Source organism: Mobula hypostoma, chromosome 6 (genome assembly GCF_963921235.1).
Source record: "Mobula hypostoma chromosome 6, sMobHyp1.1, whole genome shotgun sequence".
NCBI lineage: Eukaryota > Metazoa > Chordata > Chondrichthyes > Myliobatiformes > Myliobatidae > Mobula > Mobula hypostoma.
In genome coordinates this window covers 20,477,548-20,489,637 of record NC_086102.1, presented here as the reverse complement: position 1 = coordinate 20,489,637, position 12,090 = coordinate 20,477,548, and the positions used below count along the sequence as shown (strand labels likewise).

The 12,090-nt window shown below is 41.0% G+C and overlaps 1 protein-coding gene across 5 annotated transcripts in view; it reads right to left on the bottom strand.

The window, feature by feature from the left end:
• Positions 1 to 12,090, bottom strand: part of brwd1 (bromodomain and WD repeat domain containing 1) — a 158,343-nt gene that overhangs the window by 110,391 nt on the left and 35,862 nt on the right. For all 5 annotated transcript variants that reach the window (XR_010018284.1, XM_063050359.1, XM_063050361.1 and 2 more), the window contains 3 exons: positions 9,644 to 9,714; positions 5,023 to 5,123; positions 2,827 to 2,867 (listed from right to left, as the gene is read on the bottom strand). Coding sequence is in view for 4 of the 5 variants with exons in the window: in XM_063050359.1 (XP_062906429.1) it covers positions 2,827 to 2,867; positions 5,023 to 5,123; positions 9,644 to 9,714 (213 nt within the window). In the remaining variant the exon portion in view is untranslated. The remainder of the gene's footprint in view (positions 1 to 2,826; positions 2,868 to 5,022; positions 5,124 to 9,643; positions 9,715 to 12,090) is intronic.

The window sequence follows — 12,090 nt, the reverse complement described above, 5'->3', positions numbered from 1 at the left end:
AAATGAGGGAGGGGGTGATCTCATTGAAACCTATCGAATACTGAAAGGCCTATAGAGTGGATATGGAGAGGATATTTCCTATAGTGAGGGAATCTAGACCTAGAGAGTAGAACTTAGAATCAGTGGCGGCACCAGAGATTTTTTCTTGCTGGTGCTACAGTGGGGCTGAATTATTCAGTGATGGTGCTGAGGGATGGAAATATGTATCCGCAAGGCCAGACGCGTGGCGTTCATAGTCAGTTTCAAGCATTATGTGCCTACTATAAATAACTCTGTTTACAAGCAACAGCAATTGAGGAATATAATATAGAAGTGAACTGTGACAGTATCAACAGCATTGGAGACAACTCGGGCTACACAGAGCATAAACAAAAAACCAACAGAGCATCCAACCCACAGCGCACAACATGAATCACGCACCAATCCCGTAATCAGCGTCAAATGCATGCTTCTCAACTGAAAATCACAATACTAACCCACAATGTCCACTGCTATTCGCATTACATAGACAGACAATGCCAGAAGATACACTGTTATTAAAGTCAAATAAGGCAAACAACAGATGCAAGGCTTTACCAGGAGTTGGACAAATCATACTCTGACCATGCAATACCCCAATTAATTCGGCTACTGAATTTAAAACAAAAATCAAGACAATCGCCGCTTGGAAGTCTAAGCAAAACCAATAGGCTTAATAGCAGTAAATGTAATATTTTGGGATTTGTAGGAAACATAAGGACTATGGGGTATCCACCACAAAATAATAATAATCAGCATTAGTCTTGGACCAAATTTTTAAAAAATCAACTGCATTCACCATTGATGTTTTCAGAGAAGCACAATCCGTCTGTTGTTGTGATTGGTGGTGAAAGTATCAATGATTTTCTGGATGCCAAGTGCTTTGGTCCTCCAGCTGTTTATGGCCAACAGGGCCAAGTTGCTGTTCCGAGCATTGCCGCTGCTGTTCCTTAGGTAGGTTTTGAGGCGTCTGAGGCAAGAGAAACTCCGTTTGCATGAGGCAGATGTCACAGGTACAGTCAGTGATATGCAGATTAGTTTGTATAAATCTATAAATGCATCGCGGTAGGGTCTCATTACAGCTAGAAGTTCCACTGCGTCATTCACTGTCTGTCCTTGCTGGAGACTCCGCCACTGCTCTCATATACTCACGATTTTCTTGGACAATCTTTGCATGCCCTTTGTCAAGCATATTTCCCAATACTGAACCGTCTTGTTTTCTCAATCTGAATTCGGCCCATGCCTCCATAGCAAACTTATGAGCTGCACTTACATGGTGGGTTTTGAAAGCTGTTGTAGCTTTCTGCCAGTTGCAGTAACCGGTGACAGTGAAGGTAGACTCAGAATGGAACACATGTCCTCCACACAGGAATTGCCTGCATGCGAAGCAGAACGTAGTATCTTTCGTGATTGAATGTTCCAGTCAGTCAAACTAGCCACGAATAAAACTCCTTTGCAGCTTGCCAAACTGTTGCGAGCAGCGAAGGGTACATTTTCCCCAATGCTGGCCGACGGGGTCCTTCCTCAGGCTGCTGGCTAACATCGCTAACAGTAGTCCCACTAGCACTAAGAGCAGCTTCATCCACATTCTCTTCCGAATCCCGCTCAGTTTCTGGTTCCTCTACTTCGCCCTCACACTCCTTTGATAAACTGCTGTCGTCCTCATCCCCACTTACTTCTTTCTGCATGTCACTTTCAATTAAGACAAGCTCAGGCTGAGAGACCACTGATTCTTCTGGACGAGGTCATTTTCTCACTAAAATTCGATCCATTTTTCACGCCGCCAAAATAATGTACATGCCGGGCCCACGCCAGCGTGTAAAAGCACAACGTGCGTGTGGGGGGGGGGGGGGGAGATCAGTTAGTCTCGCGCGACCACGGATCTGTGCCTGGATGTATACTATCAATCTCTCGTGTGAGTGAGAGTAAGTGACATCACCACCTTAAGTGATCTTAGATCAGCTTAACTGACCTGAGGACAGCAACGGCAAGACATTGACAACGAACGAATAAGCAGAAGAGTAGAGTGGATCTGACAGAGTTTATAACTTTATTGCTGCGTGGGTGCTATGGTAATTGGGGGCACTGTTTCACTAGATCAACTGGAGAAACAAGCTGTATTCAAAACTATACAGAGAAAGCAAAGCAGTTGCAGTTAATTTCTTGGTGGTGCTACGCTGGTGCTATTGCAATTTCTGCTGGGGCTATAGCCCCAGCTAGCACCACTTTAGCGCCGCCCCTGCTTAGAATAGAAGGACATCCATTTAGAACAAAGATAGGAGGAACTTCTTTAGCCGGAGGAACTTCTTTAGCCATAGGGTAGTGAATTTAAGGAATTCCTTGCCTCAGAAAGTTGTGGAAGCCAATTTGTTGGGTAAATTTGAGGAGGTTGATGAGTTCCAGATTACTGAGGTTGTCAAAGGTTATGGAGATAAAGCAGGAGATGGACTGAATGTCTGAACTTTGCCTCTATGTTTTATGGTCTCTTTTCAAGATTACATAGGATAAACTAACAGGTTTGTAAAATACTATCTTCAGAATATCCTTTAACTAACAAAACCATGCAACTTTTAATAGATGAAAATCACTTCATTAAAACTACTGTATTAACTAATGTGAACACAGATATACTCATAGCAGATTAAGTGTGTTGCTTTAAACAAAACTGTTGCAATGGTAATCTAGTTATGAACAAGTTATAATCAGGAATTTCCAGTAATTGCCAGGAAGCTTTATAGAGAGCAAACCAAAATAACAATGTTATTACATTATAAACACTTACACAATAACAATATAGAAAAGATTTACCTATCACCGTTGTTCGAGAACTGAATACTGTCTACTTTGTCCTGGAACAGTAAAAATAAATGTCAATATTTAAGAAATACAAACAAAACACAGCTTGTATGTCAGCTATTTTAACACCAGTTGTCTATGTCACATATAACAATAATCTCATTGCATTGTACAATTGATACATTTTTTGTTACATAGAAGGCTGCCCACAAAAATAAATATATTATGGATTCTGCAGAAAAGTAAGCAAAAATGATAGAAAGACAAGTTTGTCGGCATTTGACAAAGGACCTATTAACCTATTCTTTGGATTTCAGACATTGAAAGCATTTGATCATTCCATTTCTTTACATTGGTTATTGGTATTTGGCTTAGTAGTTAATCACACCTCTGAATCAGAATACCGTATGTTAAGCCGCCTTTTCAGCAACACTTGAAAGTACAGCATCATGGACATCAGGCAGAAAAAAGTGTTGAGAATAATAGTCACATCAGCCATCAACTTATTTAATAAAAGAACAAGCTCAAGTTGCCACATGTTTCCTCCTGTTCCTTATGCTCATATCCTGGTTACTAATTTTAAGCTAGCCTGAGATGAACAGACAATACTGATGTCATGTCAATTGTTTCCAGATACAGGTACCTCCATTAGAAAGATTCAATACAACATTAATTTAAAACAGTGGAAGAGAAAGTTTGCTTCATGAACTAATTTGCTTTGAAGAGAAACACCAGAACATACATGCTTTCCTCCCGGAGGGCCATCAGGGTGAAAGAGGCAAGACTTTGGGTCATTCTTGTACAAATGTTTAAAACATTCTCCATAAAGTCATTTGGTTCAATTATTTTATGGGAGGTAAATATTATTACAAGGCCAGCATTGTTCATGCTACTTAACTCATTGTGAACCATATAGCTGAACTATTGAAATCCTTCTGGTGAAGTTACTCACACAGTAATGTGAGGGGGAATTTCCAGGATTTAAACCAGAAACAATTTATTTCCAAGATAGGATGTTATATTAAGTATCCTTGAAGTGGTAGCATTCTCTTGCAGATCCTGAAATGCTTCGAAAAAATCTAGTGGCATGTTTGGGAGTGGAGAGATGCTGCCAAAATAACCTTGCCAAATAATTGTAACGTACTTTGTAGATGGCACACACTAGACACAAGGACTGCCAATGGAGGAGTGAGTAGTGAAAGTTTGCAAATGTAGATGTACTAATGTTTTGATTGCTGGATACTATTGAGTTCTGTATAGGTTTCCTCTGAATGTTCTGATTTCCTCCCTCATCCTAAAGGCATGCAAGTGGGTAAATTAATTGTCTGATATAAATTGTCCCTGGTTAAAAAGAAGAATCGGGGGGAGATTAATGAGAACATGGTAAAAATGAAATGAGCTTCATGTAAATAAATGTTTAAATGCCAGCACATATTTTATGGGTCTGTTTCCATACTGAATGATACTATCAGTTAAGTTTACTACATTGAGGAACTCCTGCAACTATCTTTGGGTTTAAATAATTGACCTCTAATATCTTTGTTTGAATGAGATGTGGCCCAGCCGGGGTTTCAAACCTGGGATCCACAGACCCCTTGGTTAATGGTTGGGGTCCATGGCATAAAAAAGGCTGGGAACTGCTGCACTAGAATTACCTTGATTATCATTGGCTTCAATTTTACCAGGAGTCCTTGACATGATATTCATTCAAATGTTACCTTGATATCACCCATCATCACTCTCAGAACAATGCTTTAATTCACATCTGTAGTTTACATTTGAGCCAACAGTGTAACAATATTTGGAGCAGAATGGTTTTAGTGAATCTCAAAGCATCGTTAGATGTAATTTTTAAGATTCCCTTAAACCAATATAAATTCTTTAAACAGAGAGATGAAACAAGTTTAGGAGATTCTAATTATTGTTTTGGCACCTGAAATTGTGCCTTTTTTCCACAAAACTCTCTCTCCCTTGAACACAACTGTCCCATTGAACTAAGTAGGCAATCATTTACTATTAAAACAGATGCAATCAATGGAAATTGTGTAGGTAAAGCAATTTAATTAATGACTAATGCTTGAATTGAAAGCAATTTCATTGTTTTTAAAAGCTACCAGATAACATATTTGTTTTTAAAAAATCCGAGGTTCTTAAGCAGTAATCAGAAGTCAAATAAAATGTGCTTCAAAATTTCAGGAACATCTTTACCACATGAGATTCTAATTCAGAAATCTTCTCAGGTGTTCCAGATCCCAGATAATATATTCTAATCACATGATCACTGCTGCCAGCTGCTAGAAACATACCACCTTATGAGAGAAAATAATTAATATGTACATTAGAAAGGAAAAACAGCAGACAAAAATACAGACCTCTCATTTCAGACTTGCTACAGATACAACATGGTACAGCATTAACATTGAAAGCACTGAGAATCCAGTACAATAAACCCTGAACTTTTATGTAATTAATGTTTTTCAGTATTGCAAATTTCTGGTGAAAACCCAGGTGTAGTATTCCATCGGCACTATCCACATGTAACCCACACATAGCTTGACAAGAATTTTAAACCATTGTAATTGATTCTATCCCACACGAACTGCCTGCGGCATGACGGCAATGGGGACGAGATGATTGCTCACCTCTTTGCAGACTGTGGGTTTGTGAAGAGGGTGTGAAGAAGGATGCAAGGGCCTGTATCACAGTTCACCCAGAGCAGCTGCATGACAGAGTTCCCTCTGATGTATGGGCTGCTCTCAGGGGCACACATGGAGATGGGCATCAGCCACTGCTGGCAGATCATCAACTCTGTGAATGATGCCCTTGGTCTGCCTGGAACTTGTTGGTCTGCCAGCACATTGAGATGGCTGTGGAGGAATGCTGCCTACTAACACATTCCAAGCTGCAAGAGTAGGTGCTGAGGAACACACTGAAGTCTGGTGCAGCCACAGGGGTTCGGTGGACAAGGACAACAGTGTAGGATGATCCTGGAGAGGGCGGGGCCATGGCTAACAAGGGAAGTCAAAGCTAATGTAAAAACAAAAGAGAAGGCATAGAGGTGGAGGAGTACAAATACTTAGGTGTTCACCTCGACAACAGACTTGACTGGAAAACCAACACCAAGGCTGTTTCCAAGAAGGAGATGAGCAGACTATTTTCTAAGGAAGTTGAGATCCTTCAATGTGTGTAGCAGGATGTTGGAGATCTTTTTCCTGTCTGTTGTAGTGAGTGCAGTATTCTTTGCAGCTTTAAGTTAGGGGAGCAGCATCAATGCTGGTGATGCAAAAAGACTAAATAAACTCATCACAAGGCTGGATCCATTTCTGGCTACAACCTGGACTCTTTTGAGTTAGTGGTGGAGGAGGTGGTCACTAAACAAACTTATCCATTATGGACAATCTCTTCAAGCCATCCTCTTCATGTCCTACTGAATAAGCAGCAGAGCACTATTTCAAACAAACTCATTCAGCTCTGCTGTCACAAGGATCATTACAGAAAATCTTTCCTACCAAAAGCAATAAGTATATACAACAATTCATCTCCGTGTGACAGGAGAACACGTTCATAGTACAAGAGTCTCTGTTTTATTATTCATACATTATTACTGGACATTGGTAAATTATTATTGTGTATATTATTATTCTGTACTTTACTACTAGTTAAGTCTGCACACTGCTAAGTGTGTTTTTAAATGTTGCTGCTGTAGCGAAAGAATTTCTCACTTGGGATCAATAAAGTATTTTGATTATTATTATTACTATTACAGCAAAAGCAAAAAATAGTGGGAAGATAGAGGATTGGGAAGCTTTTAAAAACTGACAGAGAGCAACCAAAAGAATCATTAGGAAGGAAAAGATGAATATGAAAGCAAGCTAAACAAGTGGATAGTAAAAGCTTTTTCAGGTATGTAAATGCTGGAAGAAATAATGATAAGGGACAAAGAGATGGCAGATGAACTAAGTAAGTATTTTGCATCAATCTTCACTGTGGAAGACACTAGCTGTGTGCCAGATGTTGAAGGCTGTGAAGGAAGAGAAGTGAGTGCGGTTACTATTAAAAGGGAAAAGGTGCTCAAAAAGTTGAAAGACACAAGTCATCTGGACCAGATGAACTGCACCCTAGGGTTCTGAAAGAGGTAGTGGTAGAGATTGTGGAGGCATTTGTAATGATCTTTAAAAAATCATTGGACTCTGGCATGGTGTCAGAGGACTAGAAAATTGCAAATATCACTCCCACTCTTAAAGAAAGGAGGAAAGCAGTAGAAAGGAAATTACAGACCAGTCAACCTGACCTCAGTGCTTGGGAGGATATAGGAGTCGATTGTTAAGGATGAGGTTGTGGAGTACTTGGTGACACAGGACAAGATAGAATAAAGTCAGCATGGCCTCCTTGAGGGAAAATCTGGCCTGACAAACCTGTTGGAATGCTTTGAGGAGATTACAAGTAGGATAGATAAAGGGTTTGTAGTGGATGTTGTACAAACATTTGTACATTTGGATTTTCAGAAGGCCTTTGACAAGGAGCCACACATGAGGCTGCTAACCACATTGAGAGCCCATGGTATTACAGGAAAGTAACTGACATGGTTAAAGCATTAGTTGATTGGTAGAAGGTAGCAAGGGAGAATACAAGGAACACACACATAATGCTGGAGGAATTCAGCAGGCCAGACAGCATCCATAAAAAAAGTACAGTCGACATTTCGGGCCAAGACCCTTTGGCAGGACTGGAGGGGAAAAAAAAGAGTAGATTTAAAAAGGGGGAGGGGGAGGGGAGAAAGAAACACAAAATGATAGGTGAAACCGGGAGGAGGGAGGGGTGAAGAAAAGAGCTGAGAAGTTGATTGGTAAAAGAGATACTGGGCTGGAGAAGGGGAGGTCTGATAGGAGAGGACAGAAGCCCATGGAAGAAAGAAAGGGCGGGAGGAGCACCAGAGGGAGGCAATGGAGATAAGATGAGAGAGGGAAAGGGGTTGTGGGCACATTACCAGAAGTTTGAGAAATCGATGTTCATGCCATCAGGTTCTCCAGCCCTGTATCTCTTTCACCAATCAACTTCCCAGCTCTTTATTTCATCCCTCCCTGTCCCAGTTTCACCTATCACCTTATGTTTCTCTCTTCCCTTTTCCTACATTTTAAATCTACTCATCTTTTTTTTCTCCAGTCCTGTCGAAGGGTCTCGGTCCAAAACGTCGACTGTACTCCCCCCCCCCCCCCCATAGATGCTGCCTGGCCTGCTGAGTTCCCCCAGCATTTTGTGTGTTGCTTGGATCTCCAGCATCCGCAGATTTTCTCTTGTATGTGATGGGAATAAAAGGATCCTTTTCTGGTTGGCTGCCAGTGACAAGTGGTGTTCCAAAGGGGTCTGTATTGGGACCGCTTCTTTTTACATTGTATATAAATGATTTAGAATACATGGCTTTGTTGCCAAGTTTGCAGATGATATGAAGATTGGTGCAGTGGCAGGTAGCGTTGAGGAAAGAGGTAGGCTGCAGAAGGATTTAGACAGATTAGCAGAACAGGCAAGAAAATGGCAAATGACATACAATATTTGAAAATGCATGATTATGCACTTTGGTAGTAGAAATAAATGTGCAGACTATTTTCTGAACAGGGAGAAAATCAAAAAAATCTGAGATACAAAGGGACTTGGGAGTTTACCCTAAAGGTTAACATGCAGGTAGAGTTGGTGGTGAGGAAGGCAAATGCAATGTTGGCATTCATTTCAAGTCGTCCAGAATACAAGAGCAGGCATATGATACTGAGGCTTTAATAAGGCACTGGTGTGGCCTCACCTTTGAGTATTGTGAACAGTTCTGGACTCCTCATCTAAGAAAAGATGTGCCGGCATTGGAGAGGGTTTAGAAGAGGTTCACAAGGAATGTTCCGGGAATGAAAGGTTATCATATGAGGAATATTTGATAGCTCTGGGTCTGTACTCACTGGAATTTAGAAGAATGAGGGGTGGGAGGGAATCTCATTGAAATCTTTCGAATGTTGGAAGGCCCAGACAGAGTAGACATGGAAAGGCTGCTTCCCCATGGTGGGAATGTCTAGATAGCCTCAGGATAGAGGAGTGTCCAATTAAAACAGATGAGTAGAAATTTCTTTAACCAGAGGGTGGTGAATTTATGGAATTTGTTACTACAGGCAGCTGTGGAAGCCAGGTCATTGGATGTTTTTAAGGCAGAGCTTGATAGTTTTCTTGATTGATCACAGCATCAAAGGTTACAGGGAGAAGGCCGGGCTGTGGGGCTGAGGGGAAAAATGGATCAGCCATGACTGAATGACAGAGCAGATTTGTTGGGCCAAATGGCCTAATTTGCTCCTATTTCTTATGGTCTAAGGAAATTTTTGAACAAGGTGGCGAAAGCATAAACCTTCCCTACCAAGATATTCCACAACAAGCATTAAAAGTTCCAAAGTGCAGAATTGGGACCTCTTTATTAGTGAACACATTTGTACAATCTTAAGAAAAATCTCACAATAAATTTCTTACTCAACTCTGCAAATTCTACTATCTCTCAGAAACAAAGAACAAACATATGCAGTTTTGAACATTTATGATCACTTCTGAAAATACCTGTGAAAGGATTTACTAAACTGTACTTACTGAATGAATTTATAATCAAATCTGACTATCTATGCCCTTCAAAATTTTTATAAATCTTTATAAGGTTACTGTCTAGCATCCTATGTTTCAGAGCAGAACAAACACAGCCGATCTAAATTACCCTTATAGCCCTCCATTTCAGGCGATATCTTACCTAGCTACATGCACTTTCAGGCTTCATAAAAATTAAAAAGTACAAAGTGTTTCTAGTACTTACCAATGCTAAATGAGGAACAAATCATTGGAGAGCCTGGTCTCGACCGCTCTGTAAACTTCAATGGCTGATTCCTAATTGAAAGGAATTCAAGATTAAAGAAAAATATGTCTTTTTAACAAACCTCTCAATAACTTATTTCTTTGTTTTTCAGATGAGTGATAATAGTGTTATAACATAATCAAAGCTAAAATAGCAGTCTTACCTACTGTTTTTAACTCCAATGCCTTTTGAAAATTTGTAATTAAGCCATTTTGCCGAGATATAACCCAAGTGGTGCCCAAATGGCCATCAAATAAAGTTTATAAAGGAAAGAATAGAAAAGGAAGATAAATGAAGAACAAATCATTGGACAGCATGGTCTCAACCGCTCCTGTAAACTTCAATCGCTAATTCAGAATTGAAAGGAAGTCAAGATTGAATTCAAGAAGGATAGCATGTTGTCTCTCGGGTGCCAGGGTCAAGGACATCTCGGATTGAGTCCACAGCAAACTTAAGTGGGAGGATGAACATCAGAAATCGTGGTCCACGTGGGTACCAATGACATGGGTAGGATGAGTGACAAGGTTCTGCAAAGGGAGTTCAGAGAGTTAGGTGCAGTACCTCCAGATTTGTGATCTCAGAATTACTACCCATGCCACCTGTAAACGAGGCCAGAACAAGGAAGATTATACAGTTTTACACGTGGCTAAGCAGTTGGAGGAAGAGGGAGTGCATAAGATTTTTGGACCATTGGGCTCACTTCCAGGGAAGGTGGGACCTGTACAGAAGGGACAGTTTGCATCTGAACTGCAGGGGGACCAATATCCTATCAGAAAAGTTTGTTAATATTGCACAGTGAGGGTTTAAACGAGAGTTGCAGGGGAATAGGATCCAGAGTGCCACAACAGTTAGTGGAGAGGCTGTGGAGACAGATGTTGGTAAGACCTCAGACAAAGTCAGCAATCAAAAGGTTCGGCATGGTTCAATGAGTGAACTGAGCTGTGTATACTTCAATGAAAGTAGTATTATAGGAAAGGTCGATAAGCTCAGAGCATGAATCAACACTTGGAATTTTGACATTCTAGCCACAGAAACACAGAAAACCTACAACACAAGACAGGCCCTTCAGCCCACAATCTTGTCAAACATGTACTTATTTTAAAAATTACCTACGGTTACACACAGCCCTCTGTTTTCCTAAGCTCCATGTACCAATAGGAGCCTCTTAAAAGACCCAATCATTTCAACCTCCACCACTGGCAGCCCATTCCACGCACTCACCAATCTCTGCATAAAAAAATTACCCATCTCCTCTGTACCTACTTCCAAGCACCTTAAAACTGTGCCCTCTCATGTTAGGCATTTCAGCCCTGGATAAAAGCCTCTGACTATCCACACGATCAATGCCTCTCATCATCTTATACACCTCTATCAGGTCACCTCTCATCCTCCGTCGCTCCAAGGAGAAAAGGCCAAGTTCACTCAGCCTATTCTCATAGGGCATGCTCCCCAATCCAGGCAACATCCTTGAAAATCTCCTCTGCACCCTTTCTGTAGTTTCCACATCTTTCCTGTAGTGAGGTGACCAAAACTGAGCACAGTACTCCAGGAGGGGTCTGACCGGGGTCCTATAAAGCTGTAATATGAGGGCTGATTGATAAGTTCGTGGCCAAAGGTAGAAAGAGTCAATTTTAGAAAACCTAGCACATTTATTTTTCAACATAGTACCTTTCTACATTTACACACACAGTCCAGCAGTAATGGAGCATACGGATCCCTTCTTGGTAGAAGTCGGCGTCTTGGACCTCCTGAAAGTGGTCCACAGCAGGAGTGATTGATAAGTTCGTGGCCTAAGGTAGAAGGAGATGAGTTTTACAGCTCTCATTACATGCACGTGCAGTTCAACTCTGAGTGATAATGTAGGAAGTTTGACGTTAATAACTCATCTCCTTTTACCTTAGGCCACAAACTTATCAATCACCTATGCTGTGGACCACTTTCTGGAGGTCCAAGACTCCAACTTCAACAACGAAGGGATCCGTATGCTCCACGACCACTGGACTAAGTGTGTAAATGTAGGAGGGGACTATGTTGAAAAATAAATGTGCTAGGTTTTCTAAAACTGACTCCTTCTACCTTAGGCCACAAACTCATCAATCACCCCTCTCTTAAACTCTATTTGCCACTTCTCAGCCCAATTTTGCATCCTATCAATGTCCCGCTATAACCTCTGATAGCCCTCCACACTATTCACATCACACCCAACCTTTGTGTCATCAGCATATTTTACAAACCCATCCCTCCACTTCTTCATCCAGTTCATTTATAAAAATCACAAAGAGAAGGGATCCCAGAACAGATCCCTGAGACACACCACCAGTCACCGCCCTCCATGCAGAATATGACCCATCTACAATGACTCTTTTCCTTCTGTAGGCAAGCCAATTCTGGATCCACAAAGCAAGGTC